This window comes from Parasteatoda tepidariorum, chromosome 8, assembly GCF_982258835.1.
Source record: "Parasteatoda tepidariorum strain Cologne lab strain chromosome 8, Ptep-v5.0, whole genome shotgun sequence".
NCBI classification, from domain to species: Eukaryota; Metazoa; Arthropoda; class Arachnida; order Araneae; family Theridiidae; genus Parasteatoda; species Parasteatoda tepidariorum.
In genome coordinates this window covers 67,973,900-68,000,911 of record NC_141762.1, presented here as the reverse complement: position 1 = coordinate 68,000,911, position 27,012 = coordinate 67,973,900, and the positions used below count along the sequence as shown (strand labels likewise).

General features: G+C 30.4%; 1 protein-coding gene across 1 annotated transcript; it reads left to right on the top strand.

Moving 5' to 3' along the window:
• The first annotated feature begins 295 nt into the window (after positions 1 to 295).
• On the top strand, positions 296 to 18,960 carry LOC147806250 (uncharacterized). The gene is made up of 6 exons (XM_087169037.1): positions 296 to 499; positions 4,682 to 4,806; positions 12,435 to 12,570; positions 14,750 to 15,348; positions 16,464 to 16,562; positions 18,648 to 18,960. Exons 1-6 carry the CDS (start codon positions 421 to 423, stop codon positions 18,825 to 18,827), a joined length of 1,218 nt encoding a protein of 405 aa, XP_087025163.1. The 5' UTR covers positions 296 to 420; the 3' UTR covers positions 18,828 to 18,960.
• The last annotated feature ends 8,052 nt before the right edge of the window (positions 18,961 to 27,012 follow it).

Genomic DNA, 27,012 nt, shown 5'->3' with positions numbered 1-27,012 from the left:
TGGACAAAGGTCAGTCTAGAGCCCAACCCCGCCCAACTCCCCCTCTGTGTCTTTCTTTGGTACAAGTAATATAACGCCGCTAATTTGAATTGCCGGAAACGCAAAAAACAATCTGTATCAGAACACTTTCATATCTCTCGTGTTGAGTTGTGTTTTAGTCCACGACATAACATCGGCCTAATTGCTGGTGCGTGTATCTATTAAATGGTTCAAAAGAAAAAATTGTGTGTTTTTTCAAGTGACAAGTTGAGTTGTTTCTTCGTCTCACCTTCAACTTTGATCTGTTTCTTGAAACAACTTGTTCAATTTTGCAATTGGAAAATGATTTAAATAAGTATCTGTTGGATTGATACCTAGTTGAAATTAGTCAGCGTCTCTGTCTCCAAAATTCTTTTTCGTTTTGGGGAATTTGGTTGAAGAATGATCAGTCATGGGAAAGATAAGGAATTGTTGAAGGCCCAAGTGAGATCTCTAGCGGCATGGGTCAACAACACGTTAGGTAGATATAATATTTTTTGCTTGATTTGTTAGAAAAAGTGCAATTAATTCCAATATAAATGAAACATGCTAAATTTAAGCTACCACAATAAATACAGTTCTAAAGTAAAACATGTAAACAAATGTTATTTACAATAACAAAAAAAGTTTAAATCAGGCATTTTCGTTCAAATATTTAAGCCAATGAAAAAAATTGAGATGAAATCTATTGTATAATAGTATAAAGGGGTGAACTATAACTTTTTTGTATGCAAACTTTTGTATGACAATGAAAATATGTAATTAGAATAACTCTGGTCTAACAAAAGTGTTTTTTTATTGGCAAACTTCTATCTGTTAAGTAAAAATATATCATGAGAATAAGTCTGGTCTAACAAGAGTGTTTGTTAATAAGCAAACTCTTATCTTTTAATAAAAATACATAAGGAGAATAACTTGGTCAGTCAAGAGTCTTTGCTTATGGGCAAACTCTTCTTTGTAAGTAAAATTATATAATGAGAATAACTCTGGTGTGCCAAAAGAGTTTGTTAGTAAGCAAACTTTGGTTTATTTCTTATTGTTTGTTGATACGCAGACTTTGGACTATTAAAAGGTGTTGATTAATTAAAAACTTCCGATTGTCGACAAGTATTCATTAATACGCAAACTGTAGTCTGCAAATAAATACATTTTAATTGATGAGCTAGAGCGCGTCGATGTGTGTTTTAGTTTGCAAATAATTGTTTGCTAATATCCAAACTCTGTTTTTCATTTTTCTTAAAAATGTGTGAAAGTTAGTTTCATGACTTTGCACAAGATGTGCAATGATTTTTTTATCCAATCACGGTCTTCAAAAAATATAAAAACAAATGTTTCAAGTTAGAAGGAAAAAAAATATTTTAAAATATAATAATCTTGACACAAAAAGTGTTTAAATTTTAATTAAAATAGATTTGTGGCAAAACACATTTTTCACAGCAGTTACTTGTAAGATGGACAAGATTACATAAATTATTTCGCTTATACTGCAATCATCAGACAATAAGAAAAAATAATGAAGACACTATAAAAAAATTCGGATCAAATTACGGTAAAAAAGAATTGGGAGCTTGAGTGCCTTTTCAAAGTAAAATTCATTTTTTACTATAAAATTTTAGGAAACAAAAGCATATCTCAACCCTACCTTAAATATAACGTACCGAAAATATACAGTAAATGTACCCTAAATATGCCGCTTCCTGATATACCGTAAATTTTACCGTAATACCGCTTTGCCGATATACCGTATTTACTGTAAAATCACTCAATTACTATAATTAAATTAATATTAATGTAAAAATTACGGTTTTTTTTATTTATGAAATTTAGTTATTTATTAATTAATTATTATATTTATGAAATTTAAGGTAAAATCGATAACTCGGGTGCGGTACTCAAGTTGCAAATATTTTTTAACGGTATTTTATATATTGCACGTTCACAGAGTAGTTAAAATACGCATCAAGTTAAAATACGCATCAAGTTAAAATACGCATCAAGTCTTAAATCTTCTTAATTTTGTTAAATTTTGTTAAATTCTTCTTTCATTTGACTCCTGTAGTCTTTACTAGTGGATTTTTGAAGTGTTTTTTTTATGCTAGAAATCTAATTATTTGTTTGAAAACTATTCATTATACAACAAATATAATGTATCACATTTAAAAATAATACGTACGAAATGCAAATATGTTAATTAAAATATAGTTCTAACTACACCTAGATTAAAAAAAAGTCATTTGCGGTTCAAATCTCTTGCGGTGATCTTAGTTTCTTTTTTTTTCAAATTCGTCACAAATAAGGTTTCGAACAAATGTTACTTGAAATGATTTCAAAAATATATGTTTTCATATATTTTTAAATCATTATAACAAATATAAATAAAAAAGTATAAATAAAATAACTGTTGCATTGACAAGAAGAAAATTTTAAATTTTTATAAAATTAAAGTTTCTATGCAGCTCTTAAAATTTATTTCAGATAAGCCTTACTTGTGACCAAAAAAATTTAAAAATTGAATATTTTCAAAACAATCACATTTGCTCAAGGGACAGTTTTGATTCCAGGACTTGCAATTAAGTAATATTTTGATTAATGTCTTTAAAAATTTCCAATACATTCAAATGAAACTTCTGGTACATGTGGAGTTTTTAATGCTTATTGTTCACTTAAAATTAATTAGGCTCTTAACATCAATAAATGAGATAAATGAGGTTCAATTTTAGAATTATGTAAGCCTAGTTGGAGACAAAAAATTCTGGTGATATCAGTATTGATTATTTGTATAGTGACAGTTTACCGTAAATTTTCAAATTTCTAAATTTTGGTTCATATTAGTAAAAAATACAAAACTGAAAAGTAGCTTTAACAGAATAAGTGATTGTGACTTTTATGCCATGCTCTAGGGTATCATGATAAAATTATCAAATTTTACCTCATTTACTTACTTTTATCATATATTATAAAACCCTATTTTATTGTTAATTTAACCAAAATCATTACTAAAGTATTTTGGTACAAATTACCGAGCTTTTGGTGTTCAAATAAATCCATAAACAATAATAATTATTACATATTCTGATATTTTTACCATATTTTTCTCTCAGTGCAATGTTCTCTCAGAAAAGAAATCTATTTGAAATGATTCATTTTTACCAATTTTAAGGGTTAAAATTGTACGCAGAACAAATCTTCGACTTGTATGTGTTTTTTTTTTAAATGTGTCTGAAAATTTTGTAATGTATTTATTTTATACGTTTTACTCTTTTAAAATATTAAGAAAATATTTTAATAGAGGATGTTTGGAATTAAAGACATATTCAGACGATGATCGCCCGAGATTTAAAACAACGTTAATTTGAAAGATAAATGAGCCATTCAAAGTTTCAAAATATAACAAAATCAGTGTTTGCAATTTTTTCAAAATACTTCTTTTTTGCCTATAAAACTGTAAGACTTGTAAAATAAATAAATGAAGGGGAAAGATGTGATTAATAATGTAAAAGAACTTAATGAATTAAACTTTTAAACAATATGCACATTTTTCTACAATCCCTACTTTTCTTTTTATTAACTTTTTACAACTCATTATCTTCAATTTCAACACCTGTCGCAAATATTTTTTTTCTTCTGCTATGTTATGACTAGATAAAAAATCAAAAAAAAAAAATTAGAGCAATATGAATAGCAGCACCAATAGTTCTTATGAATTTTTAACTCGAGACATTTTATTTTATTTTATAAACGGCGTTGAACAGCCGATCTGATTCCGAGTTTATACTATTACTAATATTCAACTCCGTCTCCGTAGCCCTGTAATTTCGAACATAACCCAGAAGACAAGGAAACTCCTTCACTAAACATAGGGACAAATCGGCATTCGTGGAAGACTTTTGGGTGCAAATAACCTACGTTTGCTTTACTTATAGAGAAAAACCGCGAAAACCACTCATTGTTATCCCGACGACAAAATGATTCTAACCCATAATCTATCTACCACTGAGGATATTTTAGGTCAACACTGTGGTCGGGGTGGGCCTGGTGCAGAATTCGTATCATACAACCATCGCTGGAATTCGAACCTGGGTGACCTCATTGGAAGGTGAACGCTCTATATGTCTAAACTCGGGTCATTGCAACTCTCTTCTTTGCAAAAACAATTCGATCAATAGTAAAGTAGCGCCCTTTCGCGATTTTTATTAAATCCATAATTAGTATGCGCACTTTCTTGAGTGTCCTTACAATATATATTCCAACAGAGTACGGAAAAAACAAATAACAGTTTCTTTTTCTCAAAACAACTCATACTGCACTTTTTTTCAAAAAGGAAGTTTTTGCCGATCCACAGTTTTAACAGGATATCGCTCCACCATAATTTTTGCATGTTCTTGCATCGACACTGAATAAAATCAAATTTTAAGCAACTACAAAAAAAAGTGATGGTAATTATATTATTATAAAAACGACATACTTAAAGAAAATTATTTGTTGTATTAAGTGCAGTTTTAAAAACTCACACGGTAAGAAAAACATAATACACAGAGGAAAATAATGTTAAATTTTTATATACAAATCAATAAAAGTTTGCGCTGCAAGTCCGGATATTTTATAACCCCACCTTGTGTAACGAAATATTTGAAAGTTTGATTTTATTTATTTATTTTTCCAGGGTCTACTCTCGTAAGTGCAGAAAACTTAATTCACAAACTTTCAACTGGAGTTATTTTATGCAAACTGGCAAAGTGTATCCAGAAGAAAGTTGACGAAGCGAGTGACTTTCCTGATAAATTAGAGGTAAATTTGGTATTCGAAACTTTCCTTACAATCATAATGCATTATTTTTTATTCACTTTTTTTTATTTTACTTATAGAATTGTTTGTATTGTCACTGTTTATATTTTTAATATGCTTGTATGTTTGTTATTTGCTGTTTAGCTTACGTTTTTAAACTTAAATGTAAAAGAGAAATGTTATGATGTTGTAAATTTAGTATTCGAAATTCTCCTTTTAATTTTAAAGCATTTAGTTTTGTATTCATTTCTTTTTATTTCGCGTATCGAAATTATGTTGTTTGCTCACCTTCAAAAATATATTTTTAATAATTTCGTTATTCGTTTTTCAGCTTACGTTTTGCGTTTTAAAAATTCTCTTGCAATTTTATATACATATATTTTAATTCAAAGTATTATGATTGAATTTTATATAATATCTAACTTTTCTTCGTTTTTTTTTTAAACCTTTTATGTTTTAGCTTTCATTTCACGTAATTAAAGTGTAAAAAAAGAAATTGCATTACGGTAAATTTGGCGTTTACAAATTTTTTGTAATTTCAAATTATTCTCTTTTTCTTCATTATTTATTTTGTCTGCTATTTTTTGGTCTGTTGTATACATGCTTTCGTTCTTTAATTTTTTGCTTCTTTCCACCTGTTAGCTTACGTTTCTAAAATGCTTAAAATTTTGTGAATTTAAATATTACTTTGTGCTCATTAATATGCAGAGTTTATTGTTTCTTCACTTTTTACACGGATTTTAAGTGCATGCATCTCGGCCACTACAGAGACCACATAGTATATATAAATACATGAACTATGTTATACTTTTATTTACATTATATGCTTTTATTTTAGAATTTGTCAAGTAAATTATTCTTATATTTTACATTATTGAAGTCAGCCCAGGCGATACAAAAAATCTCGTTTTTTATTAAGTTTTTATTTTTTTATTTATTTTTCTTTCATTTTATTCTTTCATTTTTTTTCCTTCAGTAGATGCCCCCTCATCAATACATTTTAAACAAATCCAACAACGTCTAACGAGAGAATTCTGCTAGGACATTTTCTTCCTTTAGAAATAAAATATATTAATATATTTTCTCGATAAAGTCGGTAAAAGCAAAATACTAACCCTCCAAGTTATTCCCAATTTATGTGAGAAAAACAATGCAGCAAGCTCTTCCTTTTCTTAAGCTTTGATTGAATGAACCAAACGATCAATATATAGAATCAGTGGAATTTGGAACATCTTCGTTCATTATCTATCTTATTTCAATGCTTTTAAAAAGATTCATTATTACATTATTAATTAATCTAAGTGATTAATGAAAACTGCTTGGGTGTGGATAGTTTCCGCCTATGAAGAACTTTTTTCCCCTCCAAATCGGTGCATTTAGTCGTAATACTCTTTTTTTTTTCCTTTTCCCATAAAACTGACGATTTTATCCTTTTGTGTCGTAATTTATTTAAATTTTTGGCTATTAAGAAAGATATTCATTATGAAAAGTGTAATATTCATCGCTAGAATTGTTAAAATTAAATGACTTTTTTTTTGTTGAAACACATTAGAAGAGTCACGCCTAAATTTGTTCAGGAAAACAAATGAAATTTAGTTACATTTGATATAAATGTATGATATATCAATTTAGCAGAATATAGTATGTATTACTTCGAAATTTTTAAACATATTATCTTGACGGATTTTGTTTTCGTTTCAGTATAAAGACAATGCATTTGATTATTACAGAGTTTTAATTCCATCATGCAAATCGCCAGCTATATTTTGAAAAAAGTATGGTTAAAACTCTCAGACTATGGTAAAATTACCGTGTTTCTGGCTCTATGAGAACACCAAAAAACTCGGTATTTTTTACTAAAGTGTTTTGATGTTAGTAAAATCAAAAATAAAATATGGCTTTGTAATATGTGATAATATTTGGTAATTTTATCACGATATCTTAGAGTATGGCATAAAAACCATTTATTTGGCAAAATTTACTTTTCAGTTTTGTATATTTTACTAAATGTGTGGTAATAAGAGTTATAGTTTTAAAAACCGGAATTTCGGTAAATTGGTAATCGTGAAAATTACTAAAATGGTTTAAGAACTGGATACTTCGTTTTTTATTACCAGAATAATGTTTTGCATAATGAATGCCATTACCATACTGTGCCAAAATTTCACCAAAATTTCTTACTCCATATCTGATTAGCAAAATGAATAATGGAAAGTAGAAAAATCGTTCAAAAGCTTACGAATTTTCCCTGATCCACTGAAATGGTTTTTCTTAATTAATATACATGCTCGCGCGTTCTTCATTGTAGTGTAGGGGAGAGTGGGGTCAATTGTAACATTTTTTACTTAACTATTTTTAATTCACAAAAAATCCGATATATTATTAATATTAATTGACAGACGAGTAAAGTAGACTATCCTCTACTAGAAAAAAAATTAATACCTTATTTTAAATGTTATTATATTAGTTATTAACAATTTTTGACAGTCGTGCACTTGTTACAATTGTCCCCACTTACGGGGTCAATTGTAACAGTTCATAAATTCAACTAAAGCATAGTTAATTATACATATTATCATAGTTGTGATATATTTTTTTATTGATCAAAATAGTACTGATATTTTAGGAGTAAAAATAATAATGAGCAGAGACCTAAAGTGTTAAACTTTTAACTTTAAGGGGTTAAAAATTTTAATTTATGCTATAAAAGGAGACAAATAAAATAATGCACATGCAACATAATATTAATGATATAGGAAACTATTGGTGGTTCTTAAAGAGTTAAGTAATGGTTTGTAAACATAAGATTATTTATTTTCAGCTGTTGCAATCGTCCCTTTACTTATTGTTACAATCGTCCCCAAGACGCCATTTCAGCTTCATTTGTTAAAAACAATGCTAGTTAATAAACAAAACTAATCTTTTTTTTTGGAAATGTTAATTAAGGTGTCTACTTACATATTCGGTTAATAATTTTTATTTGTTTAAACAAAATTACTTTGTTACAATATAATATTCTAATACCAACAAAAGTACTTACGTAGCGTGAAAATATCTTTTGTGATGTAACTCTTTCAAAAGTACATAAAAATGGTTGCCAGCAGGGGTGTACATGTTGATTTATTAAATACACCTTGTGCGCCACCTAGGAACTAAATCTAGAACCCGACACTCGAAATTTTTGCTCTGTTACAATCGTACCCTGTTACAATTGACCCCACTCTCCCCTACATATATACCATTTGATTACTGGAACACAGCAATGTAATAGAAAATAAAAATAATATTTTTAATTACACTGCATTACTAAAATTCTGAAGCAGACTACTACTTTAACAAAAGCGTTTGCTTATTATAATTAACTATATTCAATAAATGGACGCATTTTCGATTTAATTACGACAAATTTCGACAAAATTATGATTAATATTTGTAAAAGTATGATAATGAGCACTTTTCTATAGAATATTTCCCTCTGCCGTTTTTTTTTTTTTTTGCTTATAATTTGCAAAACTTTTAATTATAATTTAGAATATTACCGAAACATTTTGAAATTTAATACAAAATTCAGTTAAAATTTATTTCGGAAATGTAGGAGCTCTGAAGTTAATCAGTTCAACCGTGATCAATTATTGGCTAAAGACACTAGCTATCATTGAAAAGGAACGATTCTTAGTGAAGACTTAAAGTTCGCCCAGCTTCAGATTCAGATTGGGTTCAGATTGAATAATACTGAGTTTTTCTCTTTATTATTATTCTTTTTATGAATGCAAAGAGAAGGTTATAGACGCACGGAAAAAGATTCCACTAATTTTCACATGGAAATAGAATCCTCTAATAAAATTACCGCAATGTTTGGTAATGACGTTTTCGGTTTAAAAAAAGTATGGAATTGTATTTAGTTAAGCCAAAATCCCCGTATTTAAACTATTATTCATTTGACTGTTTTTCTGCTCATAGTAACGGTTTAGTGTAAATTCTAGTTTTCCAAATGATAGTTTTTATTGCCACATATTTAGTCTAACATACGAAACTGAAAAGTAAACTTTACCAAATAAATTGTTTTTAAGCTATACTCTAAGGTATCGTGATAAAATTACCAAATTTTATCCCATATTATAAAACCATACATTGTTTATTTTACCAAAATCATTACAGAGCTTTTAAGTGTTGCTATAGAGCCAGAAAAGCTGTAAATTTTACCATATTTTCATTGTAATATGCATGTAATCAGGATTTTAAAAAAAAAAAATACTTACAAGATTCAATGTTATAAAGATAAGCTGATAGAAAAATCTTAGGAATACATATAGCATTTGAACTTGTTGTAACCTTAACAAGGTATAAATTTAGTTACATTATTTTGCTTCATAAGCTTTATTACACGCAACTCTGGTCCAACTTGAATAGAAATATAGTTTAGTTAACCACGTTATTAAGGCTGCAACAAATTTGGACCCTATTTTTATTCAATTTACCAATGTTATAGTTCAGCGTTTAACCAAATTTCCTAGAAGTATAAACATAGAAAAAAATTGATGCAAAAGTGAAATAAAAAAACACCAAACATTTTGTTGACTTCTTAAAATAATGAAATATTATGATTTTGTAGTCTTAAAGAAGCAATATTTACGGGACTATTACTTCACAATAGCAAGGTTAAAGGAACATGAATGGAGATTAAAAAAAGAAAAAAGCTTAATTGTTTTCTTTCAAATGAAATAAAATGATGTTTTTTAAAGTACGCTGCATCAGTGAATACCCGTACTCATTAAGAATCCTGCTTTTGTTACTTTTGTTAAGAATTTAAATGTATTTCTGAAGAATGCAACAATGACAGAGCATAAATGCTTACTGAAAAGGACAGAGCATTTTTTTCTAACTTTTTCATTACGTTTAATCCCAAAATAAATGTCCGAAAAGAATTCAATTTATGACAAATATTCATTTTCTAACGACCTTCAGGACTTTTAAACAATCACAAAAAATTAACGAATCTTAAATACTTTTTTTTTATGTTTTTTCAAATTTTCCGCTTTTAAGTTTATAAGAACGCGATGTTTGTATGCTTTCAATTGAAAGAATTCGAAAAATGTTTGTTAAGATAAAGAAATTCTTTTGTTATATAAAAAGGAGTTTTCTGTGTTTGTTTAAGTTTTAATTCATTCGGAAAAATAACTGTCTGAATATATTAAATTAAATAGTTATTAAGTAAACCATTAGCTCATTCCTAATCTCATGCTGCTCAAATTAACTCATTTAATGATGTTTTTATGCTTGTTTGCAATATAATCTTTGTTTTCAGTTCGAAACAAAAAAATTTTAAACATATATTTACCCTTTCACGTTAAATTGACAATATAAATAACTTAGTCAGCATACCATCATATTAGATCTTCATAACGTTTTTTACTTTTCTCCAACTGCATTACTTCTTAAAAAAATAGAGTCATTATGAATAAAGTTTCTTCACTTCGAAGTATTTTAAAGAAATCACATAACTGTTATAACTGCCCCCAGTGATGGTTAATTAATTGTTGTAATTGGTACTACTACTGGTATGGTGGTAATATTACTAGTTGTATAATAATAATAATAGGTTTCAAATATTTTAGTATAAGAGCTTAATATAGTAATTAGCTCTTATAGACCTCCTGAAACTAAATAGAATAGAAAATAATTTCTTAATACAGTGGTATCTATGTGTTAATTAATGACTTAAAACTAAATTTTTGCTTTTAAACAGTATACACTGTTTAAAAGCTAACAATCGTGAAACAAAGTATTTAGTAATAAGTATGCATACACATATTAAACATGCAATTATTTATTGCGGTCGTTGCACAGTTGATGTAGATTGGATGAGTGACTATCATTACACTTTGTTGGCATCTAGTTGTTGGAATCTTTGAGCCCAACCTAAAGACCAAAAGAGTTCTTGGATGCACCATTAATATGAACACTTCTTTTGTGAACTATTATCTAAATGAAACTAGCCAGAACTTGGACTGCTGTCTGCACTTCCTTAGAAAGAATGAAGATAAAAATCACTGTATTCTTTCTTACATCGAGGGAACTCTAACCCATACACTTCCTTGCCGTAGTGTCCACAGTTCTAATGCACAGTATCATTTCGCCCATTGAGTATATTTTGCATTAGCACTGTGGTCAGTTCGAGTTTAAAGCAAGATGAATTATTCATTTATTGCCAGGGTTTATACTTGGTTCGCCTCAATCCACTAATCCATTTCGATTTATATATATTATTGAAATGAATAGCAAGTTTATCTAAGAAGTAGAAGTATACGCAAAGTATCGGTCACCTACTGAGGATATTTTAGCATTATCGTCAGTTCGAGTTTAAAGCTAGACGAATAATCCGTTCATTGCCAATGTATTATACTTGGTTCGCTTCAATGGAAACTACGAATCCCTCCTAATTCATATATATTATTAAAATTAATAAAAAATTGATATATTATTATTTTCTCGTCGATATCTGATCGATTTGTGTATTATATGCCTAATTCACGCTGATTATGGTGATTCTATGGTGATTACAAAGATGATCCTAAATGCAATCTTGATTTCCAGATTTAAGTCTTATTAATATCAATTTAACGGTTGGACAATTGCTTTTTCCTTCCCATGTAAAAATACAATTAATAGGTGTGTATAGCTTTGAACACACAGATGACAGTTCTGATTGTAATGATAAACCTAAATTCTGGGTTAAATTCTCTTTGTTATCAGGATAACCATTAAGAAATTTTTATGTTTTAATTTTCTATTTAACGCACTGGCGATTTTCACTCTAAAAGTTCTAATCTTAAATCCGTTTATGGCTAAACTTGCCTGTACTTACCTACTGCCTGATTTTTTTTTAAAATTATTTATTTATTTATTTTGCCTACTCCTCCTGGTTAAAAATTTTGAAACTTAGGCAGTTCACCTTTATGAATGCAAATTTGATACATAAGTTGTTAAAGGCAGTTTATAATCGATATAAATTCAGCAGAATATTTATATGCGAGTACGGATGTATATACCTTATACAAGTCTGCAATTTTGAATCGATTCGCACCAAACCTTGGTGTAAATAAGCTCAATAACACGGCAGTCCTAACTGTTTACTTTAGAATTCTTTCTGAATACCGGTTCATGTGCTTCGTTTTTATTCTTACTGAATCTTCGAAATTGAATTAAAGTTTTTGTTACTGTATAATAATTTTTTCAAAATATAATTTTTTCAAAATATAAACCTTGTCATCTTCTATTGTAAATAAGTATTTATATTTAGAAAACACTAATTTTAATTTTTTTTCTTGTTCTTTTTCTTTTTAACATAAAATTTCTTTTCCTAGCAAAATATATCATGTTTAGAATATTATACTTTCATATATGTAAGAAAAAAATATAAAAACTGAATATCATTAAATAAATTAAAGTGATAAATGTTCCACAAACGAAACATATCTTACAGCTATAAAGAATTCTCACTTTAGAATAAAACTTTGGATATCACTATTATTATTTAGATCTCTTATGGGAAAACTGCCATTTTATTCTAATGTCCAGGCTGATCGTATTTCCTTTAATTTAAGTTTAGATAATAATATTTTTCTCTTTAGTGTCATATGCATCTGAAGTATTGGGAGCGAGCCAAGAAAGAAACTTTTTTTGCCAGAGACAATGCCGAGATGTTTATCCGATGGTGCAAAAGTTTTGGAGTCAGAGACGCTGTTCTCTTTGAATCAGACGGACTTGGTGAGATTAATTTATTTTCTTTCAATCCCTTTCTTTTTTTTCAATCTTTTTTTTTTTATTTCGTTCTTCAAGAAATGTTGCCACGTTAAATGTGAACCTGGAAATGATGTCAGTGTAGGCAGCTTTAGCTTTATTTTATTTTAGAAGCTGTTAAAGAAAAGGCATTCGTCTATTTCCAGGAAAGAGAGTTCTTGAAAAAGATATAATTCACCCAAAAGTTCGATTAAATTAGTCCATGAATTTTATCAGTTATTGCAGGAGTAAAATTACTTAATTATGTTACTAAAAATTATATAAATTTTAATAAGAAAATTGATTAAGATTACGACAGTTGATTATGAAAAGGCATTTATCACTATTTCTAGGTAAATGTGAAAAAAGATAGAATCCTTTGAAAAAAAATCGAAATAAATATAATCCTCTGAGTAGTTTCAATTAGACTATTTGATAAACTATATTACTTTTAACAGTAATTAGTTGCTCTAAAATTATTTGCTTATAAAATTACAAAAATAAATATATTTTTAATATTTTATTTTTTTTTTTTTTTTTTTTTTTTATTTTATAACCGTCGTTGAACAGCCGACTCAATTTCATGGGTTTACGACTACTTACGTTCAACTCCGTAGCCTTGTAATTTTGAACCAATCCAGAAGACAAGGAAACTCCTGGATCAGTACCCCCAGAGGTATTGATTTGTTGTGGGAACATGGAGGACTTTGAGACTCGACAGAATTAACGTGCATCAGTCACCATTTACTACACGGGGAGTCTTCGGCCGGCGAGGATCGAACCCACGACCTCTTGGATATGGGCCCAGCGCCCTACCGACCAGGCTATCCCAGCCCATATTTTTAATATTAAAATTTCTTGAGATTACAACAATTGATTCACAAGAGGCATTCGTTTATTTCCAGGAGAGTGGGTTTCTGAAAAAGATATAATTCGCCGAGTAGTTCGATAGATTACTTTGTAAATTACATTAGTTTTCACAGATGTAAATATATTTATTTATAACAATCTATAAGTAAATTATATTTTAGTTATGGAAACTAATTAATGTTGCAACAATTGATTAAGAAAAAGCATTCGCCTACTTTTAGGGTAGAGAGTAAATGAAAAAGATATAATTCACCGAGTAGTCCATCTAGATTTCTGGGTGTTAAATTCTAATCCAAGATTTGAAATGATAAGTAATGAGCAGTACGTTTACCCATTACCCTAACCGAATTCACAACACTTTAAATTGTTTGTGTTAATTTCCCCTTTTCTAAATCTTATATACACACTGGCCAATGAATTGGAGACCTCAAATTAATATTTTATTGAACAACCATCTGTACAGATAACACACAGTATTAGTGAGGACATCGGTTTTAGAAGCTGAAACCTGAGAATCTGAAAACTTAAGAACTTGAGAATACCATTTATTGGCTGCGCAGACTTGAAGATCCCTTCACCTAGATAGAAGAGGAGATTACTAACAGATGTGCCCTTCCAACAAGCAACAAATATTTTTCGATTTGATTAAGATCCGGGCTTTGCAGAACAACCAGGGAAGGGGTTAGATTGATATTCATTGAAACAATTTTGAATGTTTTTGGCAGAGGAATAAGTACATTACAATCCAGAAAAAAATCCCCCATCTGAGTGAAAATGTAACATACAAGGACTCACTTGATATGTTAATATTATTAGATATAGTCAGGCTTTTTGTTTACTCACAAGAAACTTCAGAGAGCCACATCCATACCAGCAGAAAACTCTACATTTCCTCTTTTAATTATATTTATAAGCCACCATTTTAAATGTAAGGAAGCAAAATATAGTAAAATAATTTAAATTACTCAAAATATTTACTCTAATATTTTAAATTACATGAAGTATTACAAAAAATGTAAGTGCCTTTGAAAACAATAACAAAAATGTAGGTCTTGTAAATTGATATCGGGACTTATATTTAATTAAACTTAATATACGTTTAAATTTTTATGACAAAAAATGTAAGTGCCTTTGAAAACAATAACAAAAATGTGGGCCTTGTAAATTTATATCGGGACTTATATTTAATTAAACTTTATATGTTTAAATTTTTATGAAATACTACATCAGAAATGGTGTTTATAAAATATTCCGCTTTTATACGCAACTATTATTTAAAACAATGTTGATTTTATAGTTCTGCAAAGACAACCTCGAAACGTAGTTTTATGTCTTCTGGAATTGGCGAGCTTGGCTTCCAAGTACGGGGTCCTCCTTCCTCCACCAATTCAGCTTACGAAACAGTCTGCCAAAATTATTCAGGATGAGATGTCAGATTGCTCTGATGAAGACATCTACTTCACTTCCTCCATACCTTCACCAACAAAGTTCCAGCGAGTGGATTCAGGATGTTCCAGTGGACTAAGAAGTCCCTCGCCCATATCCACCTATTCCAAAACTTCATCTCCAATCTCTTCTATGAAACGAAGTGGCATCCCCCTACGTAAGACAGACAAGAACGTATTCGTCACCATCAACACTCGCTATTGCAATCGCCTTCCGGAGAGCACAAGTGAAACCAGACAGTTTTCGTCACGGACTTCGTCTCCAGTGATGAGACGAAGTGCCTCGTTGGCGAGAACTGATACCATCAGCAGTCGAATGAGAACAAGTTGCACATTGAATCGTAGTTCTTCATCTCTTGCATCGTCTAAGAGTTTGCAAGAGAAAATTGTAAAGAAATTTTTTGATGAACATTTGTCGGAAAGAGAAAAGATATCGATTTTGGACAAAAGGGTAATTAAATACTAATGATAATTTTTTTTTTGCTCAACTCATATTGAAATGCTAAATTATGCATAAACTAAACTAAACTCAGTGGTGTGACAGCCCACAGAGGGTCAAGGCTTACTGTGCCCATGGCAGTTTTCTTGACCTTGGGCTCTGGGGTAAAGGAGCAGATGTCCCGGTTTGGTGGTCAGCCGAACGCGAAACCCCCGGTGTTTAGTTCCCAAGCATGCTTGGTACTCATTTATCTACCCTTTGAACGGATGAAAGGCTGAGTCAACCTTGCCCGGCCCGAAGATCGAACCCAGGACCTATGGCACGGGAGCGCGAAGGTCTACCACTCAGCCACCGGGCGTCAAATTTTGAGCATATTGCTGGTAAAAAGCATGTATTTGCCCAATTAAAAAATTAATTTAAGATCTGTATTGTCAAATAAAAACGAAAAAAATTCACTAACTTTTATGTGCCGAAGTGTTCACACAAGCAAGCGTTATTTCACATAAGATTAATATTCAGACAGCAATTAACGATCTATCTCCCGGGCCGTGGTGGCTCAGAGGATTGAGCACTCACGTCCTTACGAGATGACCTTGGTTCGAATCCTAGCGCTGGCAGGTTGAGACGCACCCACAGTAGTGCTGTTGTAAAATATCCTCCGTGGAAGATCGATCATGGATTAAAATCCCCTTGCCATAGCGCTGACCGGGGTAGGGTTTCGTGGTTTTCCTTTCCATGTAACGCAAATGCGGGTTAGTTACGTAAACAAATCCTTCGCAAAGGATTGTTTGTCCCAATGCTTGATCGAAGAGTTCCCTTGTCTTCTGGGTTGGGTTTAAAATTACAAGATTACGGAGTTGGAAACTGATAGTCATAAACTCAGAATTGGGTCAGCTGTTCAACTCCGGTTATGAAGTAAAACAAAACATGCACATGCCTGAATGTTTCCTTAATCCTAAAGGTTTCATTACCAAGGTCATTGGGCTATTTGGACGAGACTATTAGGACAATTAGAACAGATGTGCTAGCCTTCATGCTTACATTCAGATCTATTATTTACAGCAAATCTATGGAATATTATTAAAAATAAACGATATTTTGTAGTTATAATCAATTGTTTTTTTTAGATAATGGAAGTTGCTCGTCAGTACCATAAAGAAGAAAGCAAGATTCGTCGATTATCTGAAGGCCGTTATAGTATCAGTGGAAAAAACGTGCATCTAAGGGTAACAATTTTAAATTCCAGATTTCAACTATTTTTAAAAATTTGAAAATTTCAAATTCTTGGATTTTGATTTTAAAATAATCATTACAAATTACACACAGAAATGAAGATGCTTCCTTAAGACCATATATATTTCTTGCATTCTTCTCAAAAACAAAGAAAAAGAAGTATAGATATTGAGGATCGTGAATCAGCATAAAAGTAAGGTAAAATCAAAAGTACCATCAAGATGTGACAAAACACAACTGGAGAAGGCGGCTGAAAGGATTATCAAAACTTATCTGATTGCCGGTTGAAATTTCTAGCTATCGTCTTCCAACTTCTGATTGGTCAAAAAATCATAAACAAGGTTTGGTGTCTCGTGCACTCAGAATCTAGAAAAAGTTTTTTTCAGATGTTGGCTAATACTAGTTTATAACTTAATATAAATATTTTACTTACCTCGGATCAAATTTGAATACCTAGGAACAACTATCACTAACAAAAATGATATGAATATTAAAATGGATCTATGGTTGATGCTAGCAAACAGATGCTACTCCGGTTTAAAAAACCAACTAAGATCACGACTCATAAACGATGGAACAAAAATTAGTATGTATAAAACACTAATCCTACCACTATTTCTCTGTGGCAGCAAAAGCTGTGCACTGAGCAAACATATCAAAAATAGGCTGCTAATTTTTAAAAGCAAAATACTACTCGAAAGTGTCGGTACTGTCCAAGTAAATAATATTTTGCGAATTCTCCACATCCATGGTATTTATAATGTTGTTGTTGTAGCTCATTTACGTCGCACTAGAGCTGCGCAATGGGCTATTGGCGACGGTCTGGGAAACATCCCTGAGGATGATCCGAAGACATGCCATCACGATTTTGATCCTCTGCAGAGGGGATGACACCCCTGCTTCGGTAGCCCAACGACGTGCACGCGAAGTCGAGCACTTTACGGTAGAACAGTTTAACGAGGACCAATACCGCCTACCCTCGGTCTCTACGCAGGCTGATCCAAGTGGTCACCCACCCGCACACTGACCGCAGTCAGTGATGCTTGACTTCGGTGATCTGCTGGTAACCGTGTCTGAACGATCAGTCCACTGCGAGACTATTTATAATGGATACAGGCATCCAGATATAATAAAAGTCATCAAACCAAACTGGAAAAGGTATCTTTGGCACTTATTTTACTGAGAAAACCACAGTCTCACAAAGATATTGACCTTCAACAAGCTAGGTAGTAGTAGAAAACGGGGAAGACCCCGATGGCTTGATGATATTAAAAGGGATCTAAAAGTATTAAAAGTAACTAATTTTAACAACAACAAAAAAACAAGCATCTGGCAGACTCTTGTTGGAAAAAAATTGATAAGACTGCCCTGGTCTGCTCAGGACTGTAGTGTTAAAAGATTATTTATAATAAGGAAATCTCGTTTTCTTTGGTCGTTGTTATTTAATATTAAAGTATATACATTTTTATTTCGCTTTCGACAAGGTTTAAGAAAATATACGACATAGGCAGTCTTTGCGGAACACTCTATGTTAAATTTTTATCTATACGTTGATTTTTATACTTGATTGCGCACAAAAAAATACCTTGATAGCTTTTCATTTAATGAATCGTAGTTTCTTGTAATAATAACGTGCTATCTTATGGTTTTATAAACTAACCCTAACTATGCTATTTTTGATGAAGTTAATCTTTTAAGTTGCGAAATCTCAAGCAAAAAATTTACTTTTTTCGAAAAAACATATTTTCTTACGTATGCGGTTACTTGAACCGCAAAACATGGACATGGTCAAAATCTGGAAAACATGGTTCCAAAAATTTATGTAGGATAGAAATCAAAAATTAAAGTTCCTTAGTGTTAATTTCAATTCTCGTTTATTTTCGTCTATTTCAAGAATTCATAGCTTAAAAAAAATTGTAAAGAATTTTAGACGATTAAATTTTAATCATTCGAATTTAATGCTGTTTACATTCTTTTTGCATTAAAAAAAAATCCTCTAATGGCTTTAAATTATTTTTCAGTGTTAGAGTTTACTATTTTAGTTTTGGCATGCTATTTATAAAACAATTTTATTCCAGATTGTTCGAGGCAATAATGTCGTTGTACGCCTGGGAGGAGGATGGGATACTTTGGAACATTTCCTTTCGAATCTAGATTTCGACAAAGCTCCATGTGATATTTGTTCACGCACAAGGACTTACGATGGGAAGAAGAGAGTAACATGCATTAAAAGAACCTATCCTGTAGCCACACTCTAATATTTTCTTTTAATTATTATAACACAGAATATTAAACACTTGAATGCATTAAATAAAGCTCTTACCGGATATTCAGTTCTAAAATATTTTTTGAATAAATTCACAACAAATAAAACATGATGTATAATTACAATTTTCAAAAGTAAATTTTTCCTTTTCATTAACATACGAGTTTCATTAATTGATAACAGATGCTTCAGGATCATTCAATTTTCATTTCATGCTCTCTCCCTTTCTCTCTCTCTCTTTCTCTCTCTCTCTCTCTCTCTCTCTCTCTCTCTCTCTCTCTCTCTCTCTCTCTCTCTCTCTCTCTCTCTCTCTCTCTCTCTCTCTCTCTCTCTCTCTCTCTCTCTCTCCCTTTCTCTCTCTCTCTCTCTCTCTCTCTCTCTCTTCTCTCTCTCTCTCTCTCTCTCTCTTTCTCTCTCCCTCTCTCTCTCACACATTTTACTTTTAGAGATAGATCCCTAATTTTTGACGAGTCATCAATTCTCTATCTGTGTTGCGTTGGTTTTAACATTTATTTTGTCACAAAATAACGTGGTTTTTCCGAAATGCGTAATCTCAAATGCATAAGAATGTTGCTTCCTCACTTTTGCGTAATGTAAGTGCATTCTCTGGATTCTCCAACATTTTTATAGGTAGGCTCAATAAGTGGAACCAAAGTAAGAAAATTAAACTTCGCAAGGATGGCATCACTGAATTGATAGCTCTTGAAGAAAATAAATACAAGGTGCAAAATAAAACTTTTAATCCATAGGCGGCATCAATTTTTACTCTTAAAACTATTGTCACAAACCATTCTTCAGTCGCATTAATATTTCTGATGAAATATGCCTGATAACATAAAAAACAAAACTGTTGTTAATTAAAGAAGGGCAATGGTAATAATAAAATTCTAAATCATTACTTACATCTATACTTTTTTACTCTGTTTAATTTTTTTAATTGTTTGAATTGCTAAGCTAGATTGGCAATTTTTTTTCGTTTTCAACACAAGCAAATCCAGCTACCGAAAGCGAATATCCTTTAACCCCTCAACGATCTTATTATTTTCAAGGAAATGGTCCCTATTTTTTTATTCAAGAAAATTATATAAAAAAAGGTGCTAGTAAAATCGATATATTCATTGTTAATTTTTGGATTTCTTTTTTTTAACCTGAAATTTAAAACATATATGTCCATGTGACTCTGACTCCATAATGTATGCAATATTAAAAAATATTTCATCACCGAAAACAAACGACGTTTATTTACTAAGAGCATAAGTAATTGAGCAAAGAGTACAAAATGCATATCACAAATACATATGATTGAATAGTGCTGACATCTAGTTTCAAATAAACTAACTATCTTCAGTTAGATTAAAATTAGATTGATGCAGCAATCTAGCCTGAAAAATAATAATAAAAAAATTCCAGGCATGAGAGATGGATATATTAAAGTTTTGTGCTGCCTTACTTTTGAATGCTTTATATCGGAAACGAAGGAAGTCGGAAGTAAAAGCACACCCCGTTAATTTGACGGGACCGAGAGGAAAAGGATTAAAACAAATGTTAAGATTCTGACGCTTCTAATATCCGATTTTTCACAATATAAAACAATAAATAAGAGGCTCAATACTGTGTGCACTATGCTTGTCAACTTCCGGCATTGCTGTCTTTATCTTTTGGAACGTTTCATTATAAGAACTCGGTTAGCTCTTTCAGTTTTTATACTAATGTATCTCAGTTTAGTAATGTATGAATAGTGGTACACTTTTTAAAATTAAATTCTTCGGAGAGCTGTAAAAAACTTTTTACCGTAATGAGCATTAAATACATTATTAAGTACATTAATATATCAGATACCTAATGCAAGAATACCATTATTACCTATTGCCACAATTAATAAAGAATCGCTGGTATCAATAAAAGTTTGGTAAATTTTTATTGATTTCCCAAAACTGAATTTTGCTTACATTTTTTTCACATGATTCAAACAAAACCACTAAAAAAGGTTAAAAAATGGAGAAAAAAACGTTAAAGCAAAAATTGTGATATAAAATTTATTAAAATGTGAGCAACTGGGCAATACAGGTAACAGGTAAAACGCGAGTTATTCTGAAAATTTGCATTAATAATTGTAAATTTGGGAAAAATTAAATGATACAATAAATCATCCTAACCTAAAAAAGGACGACTAGAATCTTAATTTATGGTAATAATAATTTGAAAGAAATATGGATGTGGAAAGAGACATTTTTTTCCCCTTACCTTGCTCACTCACTTGATATTTTAATTTTCACTACTTTGCTGCCAACTCGAAAACTGACTTTGACACAATAACATACATTTGCATTAGTGTTAACTGAATTTTACAATATTTTTATGGAAAGGACAATTTTTATTTGTTTACTAAAATTATTTACTCAGCCTATTATCTCTCTAATAAAATTTTAAATTTTATCTTCCTTTCATACATACGCATTCGCCAGTTGGAGTTTGTATTTTTAATAATCTTCCTTTTTTAAAAGAATTTGTGAACGTTTACACTAGGAGCAAATTATTATAAAATTGCTTATTTAATTATTTGTTAATTAAATTGAACTAATTTTAACCTCCTAAAGTAATTTTTTAAACTCGTAGCAATTCGTAATTATTTTGCATAATATTTAGCTATAAGACTAATATAAGACTAATTTATAATTAAGGTCTGAACAACATTATAGCTACAAAAATTCAATTTTAATGATAATAATAAGAAAAAAAAGTTATAAATATTTAGTAGGTAAAATATCAATTAACTGACTTACTTAACACATTTGGTTAATCACGACACTCAAACAAAACGAAAAATAAAAGATCTCTCCTACACAATCGCGACCGCCATCTATCCGCAAGCGCAATCAATAATTCTAATCTTAGGGGCACATCTTTTGATTGCCAGATAGTACACTAACTTTGTGCAGTCATCTGTCCACTTAAGTCTATTATTAGTTAATTAAAAATTCAAATCAAATCTGACAATTAAAATATATAATAACATACATACAGCCTAATATTATTAAAAATTAAAATCTGGAGTTGCAATTAAAACACTAGAAGGCCTTGCTCTTTATTTTCCACTTTTAACAATCAAGTTTATTGCTTCCGTAGGTTACAAAGATTTAATAGTGTAAGATCATTTAGCAAGTCAACAAAAATTTACAGACAAATTTTTATTGATGCATAACAGAAATTTTATAGCTGCCAGCATCAGTCTTATGTTCACACTAATCTCCTCTCATTTGTTTTTTAACTTTACCCGCACTTGCGTAAAGAAAAGCATTTTTAATTGAATGTATTTTCTGTACTTAATGTTAAGTATTTCATTAGAAACTTCTACGCGATTGAAAACCAACTAGGGACAATTTCAATGAATCTAGTTACTGTTTGTGCCATAGCCTTCGTATAACATATTAAAAAAGTCGTATATTTAAAATATAATTTCACAATAACTATTTGAACAATGCCGTTCAAATTTTTTATTTTATCATGCAAAACTACAATGAATAAAAAATTTATGAAGTAAAATGTTGTCAAAAATCTTGCAATCTTCTTGCAATTCAAAGCATTTTCAACTACTATTAATTAAAAAAATAATTAATAATTTATTTTTATTTTTTTGCATGGGATTATCTTTGGATAAACGACTTTTATAGTTGTGAACAAAAAATTTTGGACAAACGTTTACATAAGTAGTCAGAGAAGTTATGAGATTAAATAAAATGGGTTTTTATACTTAAAAATCGTTCTTATTATTTTTTACAAAATGAAAAAAAGAAAAGAAAACTGAGAAGAAAAATATGAAAGTGACTTCTTCAGTGCTGCCATCTAAAAGCCTTTTATAACACTGAAAGAAATGCCTTCATTTTGATCGAAAAATTCTTGGCAAGGGAAAAATTATTTAAATTTTATTAAAGTAATGAAAACAATTCTGTTAGAAAGTTCAATACCAAAAACTGAACAAGAGAGAAAAATTAATTATATATATACTGACCTATAGGAAGGTCAATCATAATAAACAAATTCAAAGGTCCTATGAAAAACTGAATTCGTGGCTTTTGAGATTTAGCTTTTTTTACAGTATTTTTTTTCTTTTTTTTTTCTTTTGTTGTTTAAAAATTATTTGGATAATAAAATAATAAGTATGAAAAATACAGGATGATAATAACTTATATATGAATTTTTAAAATAAATTCAAATGCATAAAAAATAAAATAGATAAAATTTAATAAAAATAATAATTTTTAATAATAATGTTTCACAATTTTATTGTTGTAAAATATTAACTTTAGAAGCACAGAAAAAAATAGTGTCTATATAGCTCAACTAATATATTTTTTTAATTTATTTAATTGGTATTCGTTCGTAAGAATTAAAGTTAAAATATAGTAATAGCAATAATTGAACTGTTTGAGTTTGGCGCTCATTGTGTGTTGTTGCACACAGCAACGAATGGGATGTTTTCATCTTGACAGATGACCCTCTAGTGCAGGGATGGCGAACCAATGGCACGCGTGCCATCTAGGGCACGCGACACAATATTTTGGGCACGCTACCGATCACGAAGTTCCGATATGAAGCATAATAACAATTAAATTAAAATTCACAAAAAACTGAACAATTAAGGCCAAAAAAGCAATTAATAACCATAAAAAACCAAGCTAACAATAAATAACTAGCAAACTAATTAACAGTTTTGCTTAAACTAACATCTTATAACTCTAATATAAGTTATTTGTCATCTAATCTGCAACAACAGAAGTCACACTGATGTTACTTTAAGTTGAATTACGCGTATAACTGAGACATTGCAAAATGTATTTTATTTTGTAATAAATAGTTTTGAGTTGATAGTATTTAGTATTATTACTTACGCTATAATCACAAAGTCAAAACTATTTGTCGGCACGTCTATGACAACATAAAAATTTTTTTTAGAAAAAATGGCACGTTGGTGCATAAAGGTTCGCCACCCCTGCTCTAGTGGCTTGAAAACAACTCCTACAATTACTGATATAGTACTCAAAGTACTGAAAATGATACTGAACTGAACCGGTAAGGATTCTGAGAGCACTGATTCGATTTCTTGGCAATGCCTTCCGTCTACACCTTTTTGTAGCTCCTCCCAATAGTAATTTTTTAACATTTGTTCTTAGCAATTTGTTAACAATATTTAAGTCAATTATAAATCAGTTCCTAAAAATTTTATAACTGCTTTTTTTTAATCTTAGTTTTAAATAAAATGTTAGTTTCTTTACTAAAATCGAAATAGCGTCATTAACGTTTTTTTTTTTCAAAACAATAAAAACCTATTTATTGAAATTTAGTTTCCTTTAAATTTTATTCTGATGTTCTTGTTTATTTATTTAATATGTTATTCTTTACGTTACTGCATAATATTAATTTTAACGTTAATATTAAGAAATTTTAGTATTAATTATAACCTTAATAAATAATAGAAACTGTTAATTAATACCAATTATATTTTTATTTCATAACCCGCGTTCAAAGGCCGACTCAATTTTGAGTTTACGATTACCTATTTTCTACTACGTAGCCTTGTAATTTGGACCCGATCCAGAAGACAAGGGAACTCCTGTGTTAAGTATTGGGAGAAAATTGCCTTCGTGAAAGACTTTTTGACGGAATAATCTAATCATGATCCATCAACCACTGAGTGCATTTTACGTCAGCATTGTGGTTAGTGCGAGCCGGGAGAGGAATTCTTATAGCCCAGCTATCCCTGGGTTAGTGTTCGAACTCATGTCACCTCATTGGAAGGCGAGTGCTCTAACATCTGAGCCACCACGACTTACCTATTAATATTAAAGGATATAGAAATCATTCAATATTTGCATAGCAATCAATAAATTAATAATTACACTTAGATAGCTAAGAAATACAAAATGAATTTCTACGCAGGGTCAGTCAGCTTAAGTCTTCGAGTGTCTCATTCCTGAACTACTGAGAAAATATGTTTATGTTTAAGTCACGACTAGTGAAAGTTGAAGTTATTTTTCGAAAGATAGGAGCTAGGCTCGACAATCACGAGTTCTTTACAAGTTTATTATAAGTAAAGTTTCCGAGATAGCCAGGTTGGTGAAACGTTGGGTTCGTTTCCAAGAGGTCGTGAATTCAATCCCCACTGGCCAAAGACTCTCAGTGTACAAAATAGTGACTGGCGCACGTTAAATCTGTCCGAAGTCCTCCAAGTTCCCATAACAAATCAATACCTCTGGAATACCAATCGATTGTTCTGAAGTTCAGGTCAAAATTACGGAAGAGGGGAGAAATGCCGTTTGTAGCGGGACCGCTGCACAAGTAATTTAAAATATATATTTAAAAAATTAAAACTCCTTTAATTCACTTCACTTTATTGCCTTTTAATCAGTGTACGCCAGTCGATTAATATTTTTTTGGCGACTAAATTGTGAGCATTTTCAAACCACTTTTTTCTAGACACACGCAACGATATTACATGAATGGAAACAAAATAAGAAGAATTCAACTGTAAAAAAAGGTTGCATTGTTTATCTGTTACGGTAATTGCAAAAGCAAGTTATTTGAAATTGCATTTACGTTAAAAATAATGCACATTCTTTAAATATATTATTTCCAGCTTGTGTTCTCTATTATGCGAAGCAGTTTTATTTATATATTTTTTATTCAAAGTTTAATTACGAATATTGCAGAAGTAAAACTTGTACGTTTATAGCTATTATCTGACAATTAATGGGTTATCACCAAAGCGTCTCATTCATTATGCATTTACACCCATAAAAATAGTGTTAAAAGAATGGAAAACCTATTTTTCTACTTAACATTCTTGCTTTTACAACGTAACTCTCTAAGCTAAAAACATAATGCTTCATACATTATTTATGAATGAAATCATTCTATTACACATGAAATCGAAACACAAGAAAAAGAGCAATATGTTTCAGTTTCATTTAAACAGGTAAAGTTTTTAATTTCACCTCAAGCCTCTTATCCCATTTTTCATTCCCTCTGTGAACTCTGGTGAGGTGTATATTATATAATTGTTAAAAAGTTAGAACATTTCGTAAAAAATTTTTATACCTTTATAAATAAAGAAAACCTACAAAAAAATCTTCATAAATAATAAGAAGTATGAGTTTTTTAACAACTGTCACTAAAAAATTAAAGATGCCTGACATATTTCTAGAGATGTTGTGCTTATATGGTATTAAAAATACCAATCACAAAATAGAATCCAAATACCAGATATTTTTGAGACTTACGTTTTTTGCTACAATAATATTTTCTCAAGTTCTTTTCATGATGAACTTATTTAAAGACTTAAATGTATATTGTGAATATGCATTTTGTCGAAAATGGTATATATATAATATACTGTGGCGAACTTTTTCCCTTGGGAGCTGGATCAGCCTATATGCTAAACGAATTGAAATTGGAAATGCACTGCTAAGATTTAGAACTATGGAACGATTCCTTAAAATCAAAGTATATAAATCAAGGAAAATAATCAATGTTGTCTTCATTTTACATCTTTTGCCCATAGCTTTTTTCACTTATTTATATATACATAATTATACTGATGCGAAATTAGCAGATATATGCTTTTTGGAAGTGACGCTTGGTAAACAGTTTGAAGTGAGGAACGAAATAAAGATAGCAGTTTGCTCCTGGTATTTCATTTCTTTGAGATTCATTAATACCGTTATGACAACCTTGATAAGTTTAGTTTTCATTTTCTGGGATCATATATTGACCCAAAGTATAAAAGAATGTGGTAAAAATGTTTCACTCGTTAGTCGTTTTGACGCTACAAATGCTGTGAATAGTTTTGTTCGACAATACAGTCAAGTGCATCGACTTTACATCGAGATGGATTCCAGCATGTCCCTACCCCTCTTCTGGATACTGGGATGTCATTTCTCGGTTATTTTTGGAAACTTCGCAAACATTCTCTTCTTCACCGTATTCTCTAGTGGTGCTTCAGATATTATTGATAATTTTTATACTTACGCAACACATAGTCTTTTGTTTTTTCTGATTCTATTCTTTGCATCGAATGTTAATGAACAGGATCAAATTATGAGGCAAGAAGTTGAAAATTATGCTTACATTTTGATTGCATCGAATGACTATCATAAGCTGGGGAAAAAGCTGAAGAATTT